General features: G+C 36.8%; 1 protein-coding gene across 1 annotated transcript in view; it reads right to left on the reverse strand.

The window, feature by feature from the left end:
* Positions 1-2,611: 2,611 nt before the first annotated feature.
* Positions 2,612-22,155, reverse strand: part of foxk2b (forkhead box K2b) — a 53,241-nt gene continuing 33,697 nt past the window's right edge. The window contains exons 3-9 of the mRNA XM_073848234.1: positions 12,227-12,371; positions 10,935-11,081; positions 9,676-9,869; positions 9,219-9,427; positions 7,496-7,735; positions 7,202-7,414; positions 2,612-4,320 (exon numbers count right to left, since the gene is read on the reverse strand). Coding sequence (XP_073704335.1) covers positions 4,127-4,320; positions 7,202-7,414; positions 7,496-7,735; positions 9,219-9,427; positions 9,676-9,869; positions 10,935-11,081; positions 12,227-12,371 — 1,342 coding nt within the window. The 3' untranslated portion in view covers positions 2,612-4,126. The remainder of the gene's footprint in view (positions 4,321-7,201; positions 7,415-7,495; positions 7,736-9,218; positions 9,428-9,675; positions 9,870-10,934; positions 11,082-12,226; positions 12,372-22,155) is intronic.

The raw sequence follows: 22,155 nt of genomic DNA on the forward strand, positions 1-22,155 counted from the left end.
GTAAATGATTGTGAATTGCACGTTTTTCCCAAATACATGCAATATTCGTATCATATGATAGAACTCCTTATTCCGGACAACTTTGCCTCTAGAACCACTGCTGTCAAACTAATTGTTTGTGAAATGATTGACAAGATGTAAAAAAGAAAACTACTTTTGCGAACTAGTCCAAGGTTTTCACTGTACAATTCTCTGGACTCTAGGTCAATAAGTATAAAAAAGTTGAAATTTACCCTTTGGGAAGCTATAATGGGGTCGTTTAGAAAAGGGGCCTGTCCAAATGTACCCAAAATCCTATAAAGCCTAAAGGAAAACTCAAAACCTGGTGAGCACATGTGAAAGGTGATTCTAAACAAGCATGCAAAGTTTTAAGATTATTATAGCGCCAAAAAAAAAAAAAAACAATATTTCTATAATTACCTGGATTTGCTAAAATGCTTTTTTTTAAATAACTGGCTTAAATATCTTTTTTCATATGTGCTTAAAACGTATAAATCAGACCTTAGTCAAAATTGCACCATATTTAATTTTGAAAAGAAATGAAAACAAGGCTGTGAGGAATAGAAGTCAGTTCAGTCTTTGCACTGTTGTTTACCAACATAGCAACTGTTTAGCTGATGAAACACCTTTACAAAAAACTTTTAGTCAAATATCTCTGAAAAGAGTTTTGAAATTTGTGAGTTGTGAAAATGACATGATCTAACACAGAGTGCTTGCCATTGTAAAGCCTCATTTTCATTCATGATAAGCATGCAAACATCAGAATATCTTATCTAAAGCACTTTAAGACCAAATCTCAGCCCTTACAGATGAAGTGCATTTTGACGCCATCTTGCATGTTGAAATTCAGCCCATAAAGAGGTCAAAACTCAACAAGGGGAGGACGAGCCCCTCAGGAGGGGTGTAGAGGTCAATCAAATCATCTTTACTAACAGTACTCTAAAGAGATCTGCATTCTCTAGAGATCAATCTTATAAGGAGAGGTTAAAGGTTGGACTATTTTTGGTATGCATTTAAAAAATCTAGACCACATTAACAACACCACATGTGTTAAGATCATCTGTAGGACGACAGGACTTGAAATGTACCTTCTAGTACACAAAATAACAGAATGCCACACACTGAATGTCAATGCTTAATCACCAGCGCCACACAGTGGTCATCTGAGGAATGACAACACTTGTGGTTTAAAGTCCCTTATTGCAAAGTCCCATCAACAAATCTGAAATTTGATTATTGATGATTACATTTTACCAGTGAGACCATTTTGGGACATTTAAATCATATGGAAGCCATCCTGTGTAAACTAAAACATTTTACTCTTCATTTGAGGACCGTTGAACTTGGCTTTAAAAAAAGCACAATTTTGTTAACACTGACAATAAGAAATGTTTCTTGATCTGCAAATCAGCATATCAGAATTATCTCTGAAGGATCATGTGACTGGAGTAATGATGCTGGAAATTCTGCTATGATTACAGTTTAATATACACTCTTGAAAACAAAGGTGCTTTAAAAGGTTCTTCACAGCGATGCCACAGAAGAACCATTTTTGGTTCCATAAAGAAGCATTCAGTCAAAGGTTCTTTAAAGAACCATCTCTTTCTTATCATTTTACAATCTGAAGAACCTTCTTTCACCACAAAGAACCTTTTGAGAAACAGAAAGGTTCTTCAGATGTTAAAAGTTCTTTATGGAACCATTTAGACGAAAAAGGTTCTTCTATGGCATCGCAAAGCACCTTTATTTTGCTCATCAAGGCTGCATTTATTTGATCAGAGAGACAGCAATATTGCAAAATGTTATTACAATCTAATATAATAGTTTCTATTTTAAAATACTTTAAAATATAATTTATTTCTGTAATGCAAAGCTGAATTTTCATCAGCCATTACTCGTCTTAAGTCTCACATGATCCTTCAGAAATCATTCTAATACGCTGATTTATTTGTAGAATTTTTTCAGCATTCTTTGATGAATAAAAAGTTTTTTTAAAAAAGCATTTATTTAAAATATGAATTTTTTCCAACAATGTACGTTTTTACTTATCACTTTTTTTTTTATCAATTTAACACATCCTTGCTTAATAAAAGTACTAATTTCTTAAAAAAAAAAAAAGAACAGTAGGGTATATTAGAAAAAAATCTATTTTAAATATATGCTGTTCTTTTGACCTTTTTATTCATTAATGAATCCTAAAAAAAATTTCACAGGTTCCAAAAAATTATGATATGAGCACTGATAATAAATCAGCATATTGGAATGATTTCTGAGTAGTAATAATGCTGAAAAAATCAGCTTTGATCACAGAAATAAATTTGATTTTTAATGTATATTAAAATTGGAGAACGTTATTTTACGTCATCATAATTTTCCTGTATTTTTGATCAAATAAACCAAGCCTTGACGAGCATTAGAAACTTATTTAAAATACTAACTGATCCCAAACCGATTGGCAGTGTATTTTCAAATAGAAAACAGTTCTAAATTGTATTAAAATTTCACAAATCTGAAGTTTTTCTATTTTTATGAAATAAACTCAGCCTTGGAGAGCTGAAGAGATGTTGAATTAGAATTTCGAATGAGAGAAAAGACAAGAACATCGCAAGCATAAGGTTTTAAATTAATTTATAAAAAAAAGCATTGACCCACTGAAGCAGAACAAACATCAATCATATTTTTTGCTTTTGTTTGAAACATATATAATCCGTCAGACTCACCAGCCTGAGCAGAATCAAATTATTAAGCGGACAGAATCGGCCTACACCAATACAGCCTAAAAAGAAAAGGGAACGAAACGGAAAGGAAACAGGGAAAAAGTAAACAGTCTAATCAAGTGCAGATCTGGTCTGATTCGACAGCAGTTTCTCGTATCTTTTTCTTTTTTTCTTCTGGATTACATGTTTAAATCGACGGCTCGGGTACGTTTGTCTAGTCCGTTACATGCAAGCTGGATGAAAACAGTTCGACGACACATGGAAATGACACGTCCGCTCGAGCATCTGTATGAAAATATGTCGGTGCAACAAAGCCGGTTTTGCTCAGATTTAAAAATAAACAGAAAAGAAAAACTTAGGAAGGAAATACTCCACTGATACATTTTTTTAACCATCTTTAGAAAAGAAACTACGCTTAGTTCCACAAAACAGAAAACAGACACGGACGTCCCATGTCCTCTTCTGCTCATATGCTGCTGCTGCTTAATATATGTTGTTATTATTACTTTTAAAACGTCTCTATAAATGAAAAACGCCCAGATCCTATGCTCCACGTATGAACGACAAAATACTGCATATTATCCACTACGACGGCTGCAGGGGATTGTGGGAGATGCTGTCAGGCTAGCTGCCAAATGTTTAGGAATATCTGATGTGTTTCGGAATATTTTGATCCCTTTGGCTCCACGTACAGCCCTAGTATGCACTATTTTAAAAAAGACAACAACCTATTTGTGGTTCATGGTGTGTAATTCCATTCCAGGACATCCTCTTGGCTTCTCACTCTCCTCCGTAAGTGGACTGCCAAACTTTGGAATGTTGGATCGAAGCCCGTGTTCCGCTGTCAGCGCCAAAAAAACTCCGGATTCCGCGAGCGGGAGTTCTGGAATTCTCAGTCTGCTGTGAGCAACGCACGAGTTCCAGAGGTTCTAGAATCCTTTGAGTTACGCAGGGGATCAACATCTGCTTGTCCGGAGGGCATCGCACGTCGCAAAACTTCTGAGATGCCGTGCATTCCTTTCAGTTTTGGCTGGGAGTTGCTAAAAATCACCATGACTCCTGAAGAACGGAATCCAAGCTGATCGAACGCCTCCAACATCTGTTAAAGTCTGTAATAAAATGCCCGGTTACGGACCACATGGCAGTTGCTCTTGAGTTGAGGTGCGAGTTTTTTGTTCAATCAGGCATTCGAGTGATAAAATGACGGATAGTATTTTATGCATTTGGTTCTTTCTTTTTTTTTGACGTTTTTGCTTCGGTTCAAAGAGTTATTGTCTAAGCCTTTCGTTTTGGCACCGTGAGCTGCTGCTGCTGCTGGATGGAAGAGAAACCGTGATGAGAACGAGAAAAAGGAACAGAGAAAACCACAGAAGAAGGGAGGGAAAGTGGTGGTTAATGGGTTAATGGGACTAGTTGTGCTGGTTGGTGGAGTTTGTGTCCACAGCGGTTCCGTTGGGGTCGGTGGTGACTTTGTGTTCTTCGCCCTCGGTTTTCAATCGTTTGCTTTCTGGCGGCTCGCTCCCGTTTTCTCCGTTCTGCCGCTTCATGGGGAGGGAGGCGGACGCTGAGGCGTGGGTGGCCAACATGTGTAACGGACTCGACACTGGAGATGAACAGAAAGAGAGGTTTGACGTTAAAATTCTCTCCACAGTTCGAGGAAGAGAGTCCTAAGACCTGACATTATTAATAAACATGATTATTGTTTCAAAGACAGAAATATTTTACTACTACTATGGCTGTAAAACAACTGAGCAAGTATAGAGTTAAAGTCTTGAGCATTTTTTGTCATTAAAATTTAGTAATAATGCATAATAAGTATTTATTCTATGACTATATAATAGTAAAATGACTATATTTTCATAAATAAAAATATATTTAATTATTATTTCACTTTAAAGTAGTAAAATTGACTTAATTTGTGACTTAATATGACTTATGACTTCTTCACTTTCACGAATTCATAATTAGAACTCATTTTTGCTTCATTTTTAGGGTTAACAGCAGTTGCGGGAAAAAACAATAATTATAATTATTTACTTTAAAATGGTAACATTTTTTGCTTAATTTATGACTTAATTTTTACACTTTTAGGAGTTAATGCCTTGGGCTTTTGGGGTTTGTCATTAGAATTCATTTTTGTTTCACTTCAAAGAGTTAACAGCAGGTGTGAATTTTTTAAATAATTATAATTATTTTACTTTAAAATAGTAAAATTTCTTGATTACTTTATGACTTAATTTCTTATATTTCAGGAGTTGATGCCTTGCGCTTTTAGGGTTTGACATAAGAATTCATTTTTGATTCACTTCCAAGGGTTAACAGCAGTTGTGAAAAAACATTTTATAATAATTATATTTATTTTACTTTAAAATAGTATTTTTTTTTTGGCTTAATTTATAACTTAATTTCTTCACTTTCAGGAGTTAATGCCTTGCTTTACACTTACATTTCTACACTTTTAGGAGTTAATGCCTTGCACTTTTGGGGTTTGACATTAGATTTAATTTTTGCTTCACTTCTAAGGGTCAACAGCAGTTGTAAAAAAATGATTTTATAATAATTATAATTATTTTACTTTAAAATAGTAAAATTGACCTAATTTATGACTTAATTTCTTCACTTTTAGGAGTTAATGCCTTGTGCTTTTGGGGTTTGACATTGGAATTAATTTTTGCTTCACTTCAAAGGGTTAACAGCAGTTGTGAAAAAAAATATTTTATAATAATTATATTTATTTTACTTTAAAATACTATTATTATTATTTTTTTTTTTTTGCTTAATTTATGACTTAATTTCTACACTTTTAGGAGTTAATGCCTTGTGCTTTTAGGGTTTGACATAAGAATTAATTTTTGCTTCACTTCAAAAGGTTAACAGCAGTTGTAAAAAAAAATTGATTTTATAATAATTAGAATTATTTTACTTTAAAATAGTAAAACTTCTTACTTAAAAAATGCCTTACTTTAAAATACTAATTTTTTTTGCTTAATTTATGACTTAACTTGCACACTTCCAGGAGTTCATGCCTTGAGCTTTTGGGGCTTGACATTAGAATTTATTTTTGTTTCACTTTCAAGGGTTAACAGCAGTCGTGATTTTTTTTTAATAATAATTATATTTTTTTTACTTTAAAACAGTAAAATTTTTGCTTAATTTATGACATTTTCAGGAGTTCATGCCTTGCGCTTTTGGGGTTTTGACATTAAAAAACATTAAAATTCTCTCCCAATTCTGAGGAAGAGATTCCTAAGACCTGACATTATTAATAAACATGATTATTATTTCTAAGACAGAAATATATTACTACTTCTACTACGACAGTAAAACAACTGCTTTGTAAATTAAAAAAGCAAGTATAGAGTTAATGTCTTGAGCATTTTTTTAACATTAGAATTCACTTCTGCTTCACTTCAAAAGGTGAACAGCAGTTGCTACCAAGTATATTTATTATATGACTATATAATAGTAAAATCACTATATTTTCATAAATAAAAAAATTTCATAATAATTATAATTATTTTACTTTAAAATAGTAAAACTGGCTTAATTTATGACTTTATTTTTTCACTTTCAGGAGTTTACACTTCACTTTAAAGGGTTAACAGTTGTAAAAAATAAAAATGAATATTTCATAAGTGCATTGTTCATTTTTGCTTCACTTCAAAGGGTTAATGAAAAGTTTACAGTAGTAAAATACAATACTTTTAACAATTTCTTTACTTTCAAGAGTTAAAGCCTTGGGCTTTTGTTTTTTTTCCCCATTGAAATTAATGTTTGCCTCATTTCAAAAGAACAGCAGTTATATACAATTTAAAAGAACATCCAAATAATAAGCATATTTATTATTTCTTCACTTTCTAGAGTTTAAGCCTTGAGCTTTTTGACATTAGAATTAAGTTAACAGCAGTTGTGAGAAAAAAAAGACAATATTTCACAAATACAATTACCTTACAATAGTAACATGACAGGAATGGTGAGAATTTCTTAAATTTCAAGAGTTTCATTTTGAAGTTGTTTTCTTTGACATTAGAATACATTTTTTGCTTGTTTCAAAGGGTTAAAGTTGTGACAAAGTACAGTTACTGTACAATAGTAAAAACTGCAAGAATTGTGACTTCATTTCTTCAATTTCAAGAGTTTAATCTCAGATTTTTTTTGGTTTTCTTTGACATTAGAATTCATTTTTGCCTTGCTTCAAAGGGTTACCAGTGGTAGTAAAAATAAAAAAAGAATATTTCATAAGCATATTCATTGTTTTACTTTATAGTAGCAAAATTACATGAAATGAATTAATTTCTTCACTTTCAAGATTTTCAGCCTTTCATATTTGCTTTGCTTCAAAGGGTTAACAATGTAAAAATGTAAAAAAAAAAAAATACAAATAATTTACATTTAAATCATAAGCACTGTAATTTCAATTTAAACTGTTTTTCTTTAATGATATGATGAATATTTATTGTGATATCAGACGTGTGAATAAATACCTGCGTTAGCCTGGCTCTGTATCGCCGTGGCGATGGGCACTACATGAGTGCCATTCTGGGTGATGGTTTTGATTGGCAGTTGGTGCTGGCCCAATGGAGCTTGTTGGACTATGGTAACCGTCTGGAGGGGCGTGGCTGCAGCGCTGCTCTGAATGATCCTATTGGCCGAGCCTATAGAGCCGTGGGTGATGCCAGGAACTGACTCTACCTTCACTAAAGAGAGAAAGAACACATTTTGTAACTGACATCTCAAGAAACTCAAATCAGGTCAAGTTCTTCGATCTAAGCGCTCACCTTTGACTTCCTCTCCGTTCTCCAGCGTTTCTGCTTTGATGGCGGCCTGCAGGTTGGGTCCGCCAACGGTACTGACGGCCATCGCAGGGATCTGATGCACAACGTGCACCGTCTGCATCAGCGGCTGTGCAGATGTGGAGGACGTGACGGGGGTGGCCACAGCGTACGTGACGGGTTTGATCGTCTGCGTTAACGGACGCTGGACCGCGATCAGAACCGGCTGGGTGGTGATCGGAGATGCTGAGAAAAAAAAAAAAATGCAATGTAAACTAATTGATGCCCTATTAATGCACAGATTCAGAGAGATGATGATAAATAGTGTTATTTCAGTATCAATGAAATTATATACATTACCAGTCAAAAGTTTTTGAACTGTAAGATTTTCGATGCTTACCAAGCTTGCATTTATTTGATTCAAAGTACAGCAAAAACAGTACAATTTTGAAATATTGTTATTATTTAAAATAACTGTTTTCTATTTGAATATATTTTAAAATGGAATTTAAAATGCAATTTCACGGCTGGACAACTGACTGAATTCTTTGATATTCTTCATATTCCGTGTGGCCAGTTCACTGCAGTTCGATTTTTACATTTATAAAAAAGTGTGCATCACGTTTGGAGTGAAATTCTTACATTTAATCAGTCAAATATAATAATAATAATACATTTGAAACGAAATCAGTATCAACAAAATTCATCTTTGCAGAAGTTGCATCTAAGGTGCCATTAAGTATTTACACAGTGTTTAATGCAGCCCAGAGAGACATGGAATGCTTTAACCTGCAGTTACATATTCATAAATAATGTTTTGATATTTTAAACCAAACGTTGAATACTGATATTTGAAATGATCTTAAAAATGAAAAGATACTTTAAATGTGAAATTAAAACCGCCAGAAGGTGGCAGTAAGTTACTGTTAATAAGTGAGTTTTTGCGATTGAACCGAACCATTTGAACAGTTGATTCATTCGGGAAAGAAACACCGTCATGTTGCTCTGAGATGCATTACAGAGCTGTGGCTGTGTTTGGAATGGTTTTTGTTGGCGAAATAGAGCAAAAACAGCCAATATCGTGTCTAAAACGTACGCAAGTCTCTTATTGTTAATTGAACAGTATAAAATCAATATGACATTTGTAATCATGCTGATTTTTTTAAGAAAAACAGCACTCTTTTTGTAATATTATAACTAAATGAAATGATATAAATATATAACTTTTCTGCCCCATATCTTGAACTATGTGATCGTTCTTAATGCATATCAATAGACTGATTCATGCAGTGAAAGAACGCACTCTAAGTGCACACATGCACTACATACATCTAACCGGATTTATCACTTAGTCGTGACTCGTGAATGCGTGCATTTCTGTAGGAGTGTTTTGTTTGATTTTTGCAATACACTCCATAATGTCATGAGTTCAGTATTTGCGCTAAACCTGGCTTGCATGAACTTCTCAAATAAATTAATGAGTGAATATACACAAGATGTAACCAGCCAAATTAGATAGTGATTTTACAGCGTTACCCGCCACAGCTGATTTTCACCCCCATTTGGCAGGTGTGTAATTTCAAACCCTGGTAATAAGTACATAAAAATGTAAGAATATTAGAATAACAGATTAGTCTACAATTATAAAATTGATAACATATAAAAATGATGAATTTCTTGGAGTAAAAGATCAACACAAGTGAATGTTTGTTTACTCTTATTTGTGTACCTGTGGTGTTCTGGGTAAAACGGGCCTCTTGAATCACAGCTAGTTTGGGTTGGACGGCAGCGGCAGAAGCAGCAGCAGGGGGTGGAGCAGAGGCGGGCTCTGGGTCCATGGGAACAGGTGAGCCTTCCCGTGATAGGCTGTCGGGTGTCTGCACACCGCTGGAGTGGGCAGAGAGAACGCCCGAGTGATTGGGCGACGCTGGGGCGCTCCTGTCATTAGAGAGGAAGTTTGGGGTCAGTATGATTTTATTTAAATAGAAATGAAAACTGTTATTCAGCGAAAATGCATTAAACTGATTAAAAGTGACAGTAATGCTACAAATTGTTATTGTTAATCTTCTACCTCAAAAAAAAAAAAAAAAGTATCAAATTTCCTCAAAAATATGAAGCAGCGCAACTGTTTTCAACATTGATAAAGAGAATATTGCATGTTCAGAAGTCAGTGTTATGACCCTGACCTGGATGAGAGGGGTCCCAGCGGGGTCCTGAAGCATGGGACACCCCGTGGCCTGCGTTTCCTAAATGCCTGCTCCACAAGTTTGCTCTCAGATGATGGGTCTATCCTCCAGAACGAGCCCTTGCCTGGCTCTTCCTGTGAGCGTGGGACTTTGATGAAGTACCGATTCAGCGACAGGTTATGACGAATAGAGTTCTGAAACAGAGATAGTCATACTGTCAAATGAGATCTTCAACTGTCCCATGCACAGATTTTGACAGACATGTTAAGAGGTAATTATTCTTATTTGTGACTCTCGACCACAAAACCAGTCATAAGTGTACATTTTTTGAAATTGAGATTTATACATCATCTAAAAGCTGAATAAATACACTTTCCATTGTTAGGATAGAACAATATTTGGCTGAGATACAACTATTAGAAAATCTGGAACCTGAAGTGCAAAAAAACTAAATATTGAGAAAATCGCCTTTAAAGTTGTCCAAATTAAGTTCTTAATGCACATTACTAAACAAAAATTTAAATTTGATATACACTACCAGTCAAAGGTTTGGACAAACTTCCCCATTAAGGAGAATGGGGAAGTGTGTCTAAACCTTTGACTGGTAGTGTATTTACGGTCGGAAATTGACAAAATATCTTCATGGAACATGATCTTTACTTAATATCCTAATGATTTTTGACAAAAAAAGTTAAATTGATAATTTTGACCCATACAATGCATTTTTGGTTGTTGCTACAAATATGCCTGTGCTACTTAAGACTGGTTTTGTGGTCCAGGGTCACATTTAGTTATTTCTATAACAAACAAAATCATAAAAAAGGAAATTACCGATAAAAAAATAATAATTAAAATGCAGGAAATCATCTTGCGTACATACTAGAGCTACACGATTCTGGATAAATTGAGAATCTCAAATGTTTTGTTTAATTTAAATTGCGAAAAAAATATTGGAAATTAAAAAACAATATTTTGAATGAAGGATTCATAGTCTCATTCATGAACACTTGTTTTTCTATTGGACTAAATAGTATAACTTGAATAAATTACTCTAAAATAAAAGTTTTAACTTAAAACTGACTACTTATCTACTTAAAAACGCAACAAACTAAAATGAAAAAAAATTCTCATGGTGTGCCAAAAAGGATTACATTTCCCAGAAATCATTCAGATTCAAGATTTACTGCAACTCCTTTCTGAATCTGTCTTTTCAGATCAAACAGCATAGTCTTCAGCTGATCTGATGTTGTGGTACTGACCTGCCAGCCCTTATCTGCCGTCCTGTAGTACGGGTAGTTCTTGGTGATGTGTGTGTAGATGCCGTTTAGTGTTAGCTGCTTGTCCTGCGCCATTGTGATCGCCTGAACGATCAGCTGAGCATACGAGTATGGGGGTTTGGAGTCGTCCTAAAGAAATAGAAACAGATTATTAGAAGATTTGAGATTAACAAATTCAGATTCGATTAGAATAGATGGACAGTTTCACCAGGTATTATACACTATCTGTTAAACATTTTGAAGTCTCTTTTGCTCGCCATGGCTGCATTTATCTGATTAAAAATACAGTAAAAACATAGTAATAATATTTCACTATATTACCATTTAAAAGAGTGCTTTTTTATTTTATTATATTTTAAAATATAATTTATTCCTGTGACGCAAAGTTGAATTTTCAGCATCATCACTATAATATGCTGATTTGCTGCTCACAAAACATTTATTTTTATTATCAGTGTTGAAAACACTTGCTTTATATTTTTGTGGAAACCACACTGCAAAAAAAGGCTTATCTTACTTAGTATTTTTGTCTTGTTTTTAGTCAAACTATCTCAGAATTCTTAAATTAAGATGCATTTACTAAATAAGCAAAATGACATAAGATATTTTGTCTTGTTTCAAGGGAAAAAAAAGCAAGTGCAGTTTGCTTAAAATAAACAAAATTATCTGCCAGTGGGGTAAGTAAAATACTCTTGTTTTGGCAGATAATTTTACTTGTTTCCAGGGGGAAAAAAACTAAATTAAGTGCATTTTGCTAAAAAACAAGACTAAATATCTTATCCAGTAAATGCATCTGAATTTAAGAATTCTTAGTATTTTGTCTTGTTTTTAGTCAAAATATCTAAGTAAGATAAGATACATTTATTTTTCAGGATTCTTTGATAAATAGAAAGTTCAAAAGAACAGCATTTATCTGTAACCTTTCAAATGTTTTTACTCTTACTTTTGGTCGATTTAATGAATCATAGTAGCATGATTTCTGAAGGATTTCATGTGACACTGAAGACTGGAATAATAATGCTGGAAATTCAGCTTTTGATCACAGGAATAAATTACATTTTACAATATAATCACACGGAAAACATTTATTTTAAATTGTAATAATATTTCACATTTTTACTGTATTTACACAATTTTTGACCAAATATACGCAGCCTTGGTGATAAGAGGAGACTTATTTCAAAAACAACTTAAATTTGACTGGTGTTACAGATCTCTCTTGACATTACACTTCTGATAGTGTGATGTTAATCAGTACAGAAAGGGTTTGTCACCTTTGGACTGTCTCCTTCTGACGCCTCTTTGTCGTTCTCAGACTGAGAGTTATCATTCATTAGGTGCAGGTCAGGCACGATCCTGCCCAGCCTGTAGCCGGACGATCCCGCGCCACGCGGACTGGACGGGCATGAGTTAGCAGCGCTGATGGAGAAACGACAGAGAAATGCATTACCAAACACTCCACGAGCATCATCTGAAACTGAGCGATGGAAACAGATGGACCTCAGAGAAGGAGGAAGTTTAATTTTCTATGCAGAACAGGAAACTGCCTCATTTGTGTGGCAGCCAAACTCAATTAAATCAATCAAATCAAAAGTGGCCCATAAAGGACAGCTGCAGCCCCAATTCAAACGCAAGCGCACAAAATCACCAAGTTTCTGATCCAAACGCACTTTAAATAAAAAAAAAAAAACCTGGAAAGCTGACGGTGTGTATTGGGTATGCTGTGTTTGTATCTGATAGTGTGTGTTGTTTGATGGTGTGTGTTGGTTATGAAGTGTTTGTATTTGATGGTGTGTGTTGGTTATGAAGTGTTTGTTCCTGATGGTGTGTATCAGTAATGGTGTGTTTGTATATGATGGTGTGTGTTGGTTATGAAGTGTTTGTTCCTGATGGTGTGTATCAGTAATGGTGTGTTTGTATATGATGGTGTGTGTTGGTTATGAAGTGTTTGTTCCTGATAGTGTGTGTATCAGTAATGGTGTGTTTGTATATGATGGTGTGTGTTGGTTATGAAGTGTTTGTTCCTGATGGTGTGTATCAGTAATGGTGTGTTTGTATTTGATGGTGTGTGTTGGTTATTAAGTGTTTGTTCCTGATGGTGTGTATCAGTAATGGTGTGTTTGTATTTGATGGTGTGTGTTGGTTATGAAGTGTTTGTTCCTGATGGTGTGTATCAGTAATGGTGTGTTTGTATTTGATGGTGTGTGTTGGTTATTAAGTGTTTGTTCCTGATGGTGTGTATCAGTAATGGTGTTTGTATTTGATGGTGTGTATCAGTAATGGTGTTTGTATTTGATGGTGTGTTTTGGTTATGATGTGTTTGTATTTGATGGTGTGTGTCAGTAATGGTGTTCGTACGTGGTGTGTATCAGTAATGGTGTGTTTGTATATGATGGTGTGTGTTGGTTATGAAGTGTTTGTTCCTGATGGTGTGTATCAGTAATGGTGTGTTTGTATTTGATGGTGTGTGTTGGTTATGAAGTGTTTGTTCCTGATGGTGTGTATCAGTAATGGTGTGTTTGTATTTGATGGTGTGTGTTGGTTATTAAGTGTTTGTTCCTGATGGTGTGTATCAGTAATGGTGTGTTTGTATTTGATGGTGTGTGTTGGTTATGAAGTGTTTGTTCCTGATGGTGTGTATCAGTAATGGTGTGTTTGTATTTGATGGTGTGTGTTGGTTATTAAGTGTTTGTTCCTGATGGTGTGTATCAGTAATGGTGTGTTTGTATTTGATGGTGTGTGTTGGTTATGAAGTGTTTGTTCCTGATGGTGTGTATCAGTAATGGTGTGTTTGTATTTGATGGTGTGTGTTGGTTATGAAGTGTTTGTTCCTGATGGTGTGTATCAGTAATGGTGTGTTTGTATTTGATGGTGTGTGTTGGTTATTAAGTGTTTGTTCCTGATGGTGTGTATCAGTAATGGTGTGTTTGTATTTGATGGTGTGTGTTGGTTATGAAGTGTTTGTTCCTGATGGTGTGTATCAGTAATGGTGTGTTTGTATTTGATGGTGTGTGTTGGTTATTAAGTGTTTGTTCCTGATGGTGTGTATCAGTAATTAGGGCCCGAGCACCGATGGTGTGAGGACCCTATTGGATCTGCTCCGTTTCTTATTATTATTATTCTTCTTCTCCGGAATGAATCGCATTTTTGAGGGCCTAAACATACCCGAAAACTCATGAAACTTTGCACACACATCAAACCTGGCGAAAATGGACGTCTGATATGGGTTGCAGAAGTGGGTGTGGCAAAATGGCTCAATAGCGCCACCTTTACACGTTCCGCGGTGTGCGCATTCAGCTGTGATTCACGTACATGCACGCAAATCGGTACACACATGTAACTCACCAATACCTACAAAAAAGCCTCCTGGGACAAAATCCAAAACCCAACAGGAAGTCGGTTATTATTAATTTTCTTAGCAAAATTTGTGTCATTTTTGCCATTTTCAGGCGTCATACTTGAACGAACTCCTCCTAGAGATTTATTCGGATCAACACCAAATTTGGTGAGTCTAATCTAAAGCCCTTTGTGACGTTAAATTGCGAAGATCTAGAGTTTTCATCAGAGGGCGTGTCCGTGGCGGCCTCGCAAATTTCGATGTTTCGCCATGAAAAAGGAAGTTGCTATAACTCAGGCATAAAATGCCCGATCTGCCCCAAACTTCACATGTGTGATAACACTCCTGACCTGAAGACATCTACATGCCCATATTCAGTTTTACTCATAGCGCCACCTGCAGGCACCAGGAAGTGTCATGCTGTACTCTGCAACAAATTCCTCCTGGAGATTTAATCAGATCAACACCAAAATCGGTCAGTCTAATAAAAAGGCTTTAGCGATGTTAAATTGCGAAGATCTTGAGTTTTCGTTGAAGGGCGTGTCCGTGGCGGCCTGGCAAATTTCGTGGTCTCGCCATGGATATAAATCTTGTTATAACTCAGCCATAAAATGTCCGATTTGCCTCAAACTTCACATGTTCGATAAGAGTCCTGGCCTGAACCAATCTGAAGGCCTATATTCTATTATAATCACAGCGCCACCTGTTGGCAACAGGAAATGACTTGTACCAAACTCCTCCTAGAGATTTAATTATATTAACATTATATTTGGTCAGTCTGATCTCGAGGCCTTAGAGATGTTAAATTGTGAAGATCTTGAGTTTTCGTTAAAGGGCGTGTCCATGGCGGCCTGACAAAGTTTGATGTTTCGCCATGGACATAAAAGTTGTTATAACTCAGCCATAAAATGTCTGATCTGCCTCAAACTTCACATGTTTGGTAAGAGTCCTGGCCTGAAGACATCTAAAGGCCAATATACAGATATTATCATAGCGCCACCTATTGGCAGCAGGATATATCATATCTTGCACTAACTCACACATACCAAGGTCAATCTGCACCAAACTTCATATGTTTGATGAAAGTGCTGGCCTGAACATGCCAATAATCAGTTATAGCATAGCGCCACCAGCTGGCAGCAGGAAGTTTGGCACATTTAAGTGACTTTGATCTATTTTTCCTACATTTACTGAAAAAGCATACTGCCCACCGTTTGCTGTGTTCCTAAAGCCACCGGTCGGCGGTGAGCCCGTGTGCGAGGGCCCGTTCATCGCTGCTTGCAGCTTTAATTAGGGCCCGAGCACCGATGGTGTGAGGACCCTATTGGATCTGCTTCGTTTATTATTATTATTATTATTATTATTATTATTATTATTCTTCTCCAAAATGAATCGCATTTTTGAGGGCTTAGACATACCCGAAAACTCATGAAACTTCGCACACACATCAGACCTGGCGAAAATTTACGTCTGATATGGGTTGCAGAAGTGGGTGTGGCAAAATGGCTCGACAGCGCCACCTTTACACGTTCCGCGGTGTGCGCATTCAACTGTGATTCACGTACATGCACGAAAATAGGTACACACATGTAACACACCAATACCTACAAAAAAGCCTCTTGGAGCTAAATTTGAGACCCAACAGGAAGTCGGTTATTTTTAATTTTCTCAGCAAATTTTGTGTCATTTTTGCCATTTTCAGGCCTCGTACTTGAACGAACTCCTCCTAGAGATTTATTCGGATAAACGCCAAATTTGATGAGTCTAATCTAAAGCCCTTTGTGACGTTAAATTGCGAAGATCTAGAGTTTTCATCGGAGGGCGTGTCCGTGGCGGCCTGGCAAATTTCGATGCTTCGCCATGAAAAAGGAAGTTGTTATAACTCAGGCATAAAATGTCCGATCTGCCCCAAACTTTACATGTGTGATAACACTCCTGACCTGATGACATCTATATGTCCATATTCAGTTATAGTCATAGCGCCACCTGCTGGCAACAGGAAGTGTCATGCTGTACTCTGCAACAAACTCCTCCTAGAGATTTATACAGATCAACACCAAAATCGGTCAGTCTAATCAAAAGGCTTTAGTGATGTTAAATTGCGAAGATCTTGAGTTTTCGCTGAAGGGCGTGTCCGTGGCGGCCTGACAAATTTCGAGGTCTCGCCATGGATATAAAACTTGTTATAACTCAGCCATAAAATGTCCGATTTGCCTCAAACTTCACATGTTCGATAAGAGTCCTGGCCTGAACAAATCTGAAGGCCAATATTCTATTATAATCACAGCGCCACCTGTTGGCAACAGGAAATGACTTGTAGCAAACTCCTCCTAGAGATTTAATGATATCAACTTTATATTTGCTCAGCCTGATCTAGAGGCCTTAGAGATGTTAAATTGCGAAGATCTTGAGTTTTCGTTAAAGGGCGTGTCTGTGGCGGCGTGACAAAGTTTGATGTTTCGCCATGGACATAGAAGTTGTTATAACTCAGCCATAAAATGTCCGATTTGCCTCAAACTTCACAGGTTTGGTAAGAGTCCTGGCCTGAAGATACCTAAAGGCCAATATTCAGATATTATCATAGCGCCACCTGTTGGCAGCAGGATATATCATATCTTTCACTAACTCAAACATACCAAGGTCAATCTGCACCAAACTTCATATGTTTGATGAAAGTGCCAGCCTGAACACATCTACATGCCAATAATCAGTTATAGGCATAGCGCCACCAGCTGGCAGCAGGAAATTTGGCACATTTAAGTGACTTTGACATATTTCTCCTATTTTTACTGTATTAAAAGCATACTACCCACCATTTGCTGTGTTCCTAAAGCCACCGGTCGGCGGTGAGCCCGTGTGCGAGGGCCCGTTCATCGCTGCTTGCAGCTTTAATGGTGTTTGTATTTGATGGTGTGTATCAGTAATGGTGTTTGTATTTGATGGTGTGTTTTGGTTATTAGGGCCCGAGCACCGATGGTGTGAGGACCCTATTGAATCTGCTCCGTTTATTATTATTATTATTATTATTATTATTATTATTATTCTTCTCCAAAATGAATCGCATTTTAGAGGACCTAAACATGCCCGAAAACTCACAAAACTTTGCACACACATCAAACCTGGCGAAAATTTACGTCTGATATGGGTTTCAGAAGTGGGTGTGGCAAAATGGCTCGACAGCGCCACCTTTAGATTTTCAGCGGTGTGCGCTTTCAGCTGTGATTCACGTACATGCACGGAAATCGGTACACACATGTAACACACCAATACCTACAAAAAAGCCTCTTGGAGCAAAATCCAGAACCCAACAGGAAGTCGGTTAATATTAATATTCTCAACAAAATTTGTGTCATTTTTGCCATTTTCAGGCGTCGTACTTGAACGAACTCCTCCTAGAGATTTATTCCGATCAACAGCAAATTTGGTGAGTCTAACCTAAAGCCCTTTGTGACGTTAAATTGTGAAGATCTAGAGTTTTCATCAGAGGGCGTGTCCGTGGCGGCCTCGCAAATTTCGATGTTTCGCCATGAAAAAGGAAGTTGCTATAACTTAGCCATAAAATGTCCGATCTGTCCCAAACTTCACATGTGTGATAACACTCCTGACCTGAAGACATCTACATGCCCTTATTCAGTTATAGTCATAGCGCCACCTGCAGGCAACAGGAAGTGTCATGCTGTACTCTTCAACCAACTCCTCCTAGAGATTTATACAGATCAATACCAAAATAGGCCAGTCTAATATAAAGGCCTGAGCGATGTTAAATTGTAAAGATCTTGAGTTTTCGGTAAAGGGCGTGTCCGTGGCAGCCTGACAAATTTCGAGGTCTCGCCATGGATATAAAACTTGTTATAACTCAGCCATAAAATGTCCGATTTGCCTCAAACTTCACATATTCGATAAGAGTCCTGGCCTGAACACATCTGAAGGCCAATATTCTATTATAATCACAGCGCCACCTGTTGGCAACAGGAAATTACTTGTATCAAACTCCTCCTAGAGATTTAATGATATCAACATTATATTTGGTCATTCTGATCTAGAGGCCTTAGAGATGTTAAATTGCGAAGATCTTGAGTTTTCGTTAAAGGGCGTGTCTGTGGCGGCGTGACAAAGTTTGATGTTTCGCCATGGACATAGAAGTTGTTATAACTCAGCCATAAAATGTCTGATCTGCCTCAAACTACACAGGTTTGGTAAGAGTCCTGGCCTGAAGATACCTAAAGGACAATATTCAGATATTATCATAGCGCCACCTTTTGGCAGCAGGATATATCATATCTTTCACTAACTCAAACATACCAAGGCCAATCTGCACCAAACTTCATATGTTTGATAAAAGTGCTGGCCTGAACACATCTAAATGCCAATAATCAGTTATAGGCATAGCGCCACCAGCTGGCAGCAGGAAATTTGGCACTTTTAAGTGACTTTGACATATTTCTCCTATTTTTACTCTATTAAAAGCATACTGCCCACCATTAGCTGTGTTCCTGAAGCCACCGATCGGCGGTTAGCCCGTGTGCGAGGGCCCGTTCATCGCTGCTTGCAGCTTTAATGATGTGTTTGTATTTGATGGTGTGTGTCAGTAATGGTGTTCGTACGTGGTGTGTATCAGTAATGGTGTGTTTGTATTTGATGGTGTGTGTTGGTTATGGTGTTCGTACGTGGTGTGTGTCAGTAATGGTGTGTTTGTATTTGATGGTGTGTGTTGGTTATTAAGTGTTTGTTCCTGATGGTGTGTATCAGTAATGGTGTTTGTATTTGATGGTGTGTGTTGGTTATTAAGTGTTTGTTCCTGATGGTGTGTATCAGTAATGGTGTTTGTATTTGATGGTGTGTGTTGGTTATGGTGTTCGTACGTGGTGTGTGTCAGTAATGGTGTGTTTGTATTTGATGGTGTGTTTTGGTTATGATGTGTTTGCATTTGATGGTGTGTGTCAGTAATGGTGTGTCTGTATTTGATGGTGTGTGTCAGTAATGGTGTTCGTACGTGGTGTGTGTCAGTAATGGTGTGTTTGTATTTGATGGTGTGTGTCAGTAATGGTGTTCGTACGTGGTGTGTGTCAGTAATGGTGTGTTTGTATTTGATGGTGTGTGTCAGTAATGGTGTTCGTACGTGGTGTGTGTCAGTAATGGTGTGTTTGTATTTGATGGTGTGTGTTGGTTATGAAGTGTTTGTATCTGATGGTGTGTATCAGTAATGGTGTTTGTATTTGATGGTGTGTTTTGGTTATGATGTGTTTGCATTTGATGGTGTGTGTCAGTAATGGTGTGTTTGTATTTGATGGTGTGTGTCAGTAATGGTGTGTTTGTATTTGATGGTGTGTGTCAGTAATGGTGTGTTTGTATATGATGGTGTGTGTTTTGGTTATGAAGTGTCTGTATTTGATGGTGTGTGTCAGTAATGGTGTTTGTATTTGATGGTGTGTTTTGGTTATGATGTGTTTGCATTTGATGGTGTGTGTCAGTAATGGTGTTCGTATGTGGTGTGTGTCAGTAATGGTGTGTTTGTATTTGATGGTGTGTGTTGGTTATTAAGTGTTTGTTCCTGATGGTGTGTATCAGTAATGGTGTTTGTATTTGATGGTGTGTATCAGTAATGGTGTTTGTATTTGATGGTGTGTTTTGGTTATGAAGTGTCTGTATTTGATGGTGTGTGTCAGTAATGGTGTGTTTGTATTTGATGGTGTGTGTGTGTCAGTAATGGTGTTCGTACGTGGTGTGTGTCAGTAATGGTGTGTTTGTATTTGATGGTGTGTGTCAGTAATGGTGTTCGTACGTGGTGTGTGTCAGTAATGGTGTGTCTGTATTTGATGGTGTGTATCAGTAATGGTGTTTGTATTTGATGGTGTGTTTTGGTTATGAAGTGTCTGTATTTGATGGTGTGTGTCAGTAATGGTGTGTTTGTATATGATGGTGTGTGTTTTGGTTATGAAGTGTCTGTATTTGATGGTGTGTATCAGTAATGGTGTTCGTACGTGGTGTGTGTCAGTAATGGTGTGTTTGTATTTGATGGTGTGTGTTGGTTATTAAGTGTTTGTTCCTGATGGTGTGTATCAGTAATGGTGTTTGTATTTGATGGTGTGTTTTGGTTATGAAGTGTCTGTATTTGATGGTGTGTGTCAGTAATGGTGTTCGTACGTGGTGTGTGTCAGTAATGGTGTGTTTGTATTTGATGGTGTGTGTTGGTTATTAAGTGTTTGTTCCTGATGGTGTGTATCAGTAATGGTGTTTGTATTTGATGGTGTGTTTTGGTTATGAAGTGTCTGTATTTGATGGTGTGTGTCAGTAATGGTGTTCGTACGTGGTGTGTGTCAGTAATGGTGTGTTTGTATTTGATGGTGTGTGTTGGTTATGAAGTGTCTGTATTTGATGGTGTGTGTCAGTAATGGTGTGTTTGTATATGATGGTGTGTGTTTTGGTTATGAAGTGTCTGTATTTGATGGTGTGTGTCAGTAATGGTGTTCGTACGTGGTGTGTGTCAGTAATGGTGTGTTTGTATTTGATGGTGTGTGTTGGTTATGAAGTGTCTGTATTTGATGGTGTGTGTCAGTAATGGTGTGTTTGTATATGATGGTGTGTGTTTTGGTTATGAAGTGTCTGTATTTGATGGTGTGTATCAGTAATGGTGTGTTTGTATTTGATGGTGTGTGTTGGTTATTAAGTGTTTGTTCCTGATGGTGTGTATCAGTAATGGTGTTTGTATTTGATGGTGTGTATCAGTAATGGTGTTTGTATTTGATGGTGTGTTTTGGTTATGAAGTGTCTGTATTTGATGGTGTGTGTCAGTAATGGTGTGTTTGTATATGATGGTGTGTGTTGGTTATGAAGTGTCTGTATTTGATGGTGTGTGTCAGTAATGGTGTGTTTGTATATGATGGTGTGTGTTGGTTATGAAGTGTCTGTATTTGATGGTGTGTGTCAGTAATGGTGTGTTTGTATATGATGGTGTGTGTTGGTTATGAAGTGTCTGTATTTGATGGTGTGTGTCAGTAATGGTGTGTTTGTATATGATGGTGTGTGTGTTGGTTATGAAGTGTCTGTATTTGATGGTGTGTGTTTTGGTTATGAAGTGTCTGTATTTGATGGTGTGTGTCAGTAATGGTGTGTTTGTATATGATGGTGTGTGTTGGTTATGAAGTGTCTGTATTTGATGGTGTGTGTCAGTAATGGTGTGTTTGTATATGATGGTGTGTGTTGGTTATGAAGTGTCTGTATTTGATGGTGTGTGTGTCAGTAATGGTGTTCGTACGTGGTGTGTGTCAGTAATGGTGTGTTTTGTATATGATGGTGTGTGTTGGTTATTAAGTGTTTGTTCCTGATGGTGTGTATCAGTAATGGTGTTTGTATTTGATGGTGTGTTTTGGTTATGATGTGTTTGTATTTGATGGTGTGTGTCAGTAATGGTGTTCGTACGTGGTGTGTATCAGTAATGGTGTGTTTGTATATGATGGTGTGTGTTGGTTATGAAGTGTTTGTTCCTGATGGTGTGTATCAGTAATGGTGTGTTTGTATTTGATGGTGTGTGTTGGTTATGAAGTGTTTGTTCCTGATGGTGTGTATCAGTAATGGTGTGTTTGTATTTGATGGTGTGTGTTGGTTATTAAGTGTTTGTTCCTGATGGTGTGTATCAGTAATGGTGTGTTTGTATTTGATGGTGTGTGTTGGTTATGAAGTGTTTGTTCCTGATGGTGTGTATCAGTAATGGTGTGTTTGTATTTGATGGTGTGTGTTGGTTATTAAGTGTTTGTTCCTGATGGTGTGTATCAGTAATGGTGTGTTTGTATTTGATGGTGTGTGTTGGTTATGAAGTGTTTGTTCCTGATGGTGTGTATCAGTAATGGTGTGTTTGTATTTGATGGT

This window comes from Garra rufa, chromosome 1 (assembly GCF_049309525.1).
Source record: "Garra rufa chromosome 1, GarRuf1.0, whole genome shotgun sequence".
Lineage (NCBI taxonomy): Eukaryota > Metazoa > Chordata > Actinopteri > Cypriniformes > Cyprinidae > Garra > Garra rufa.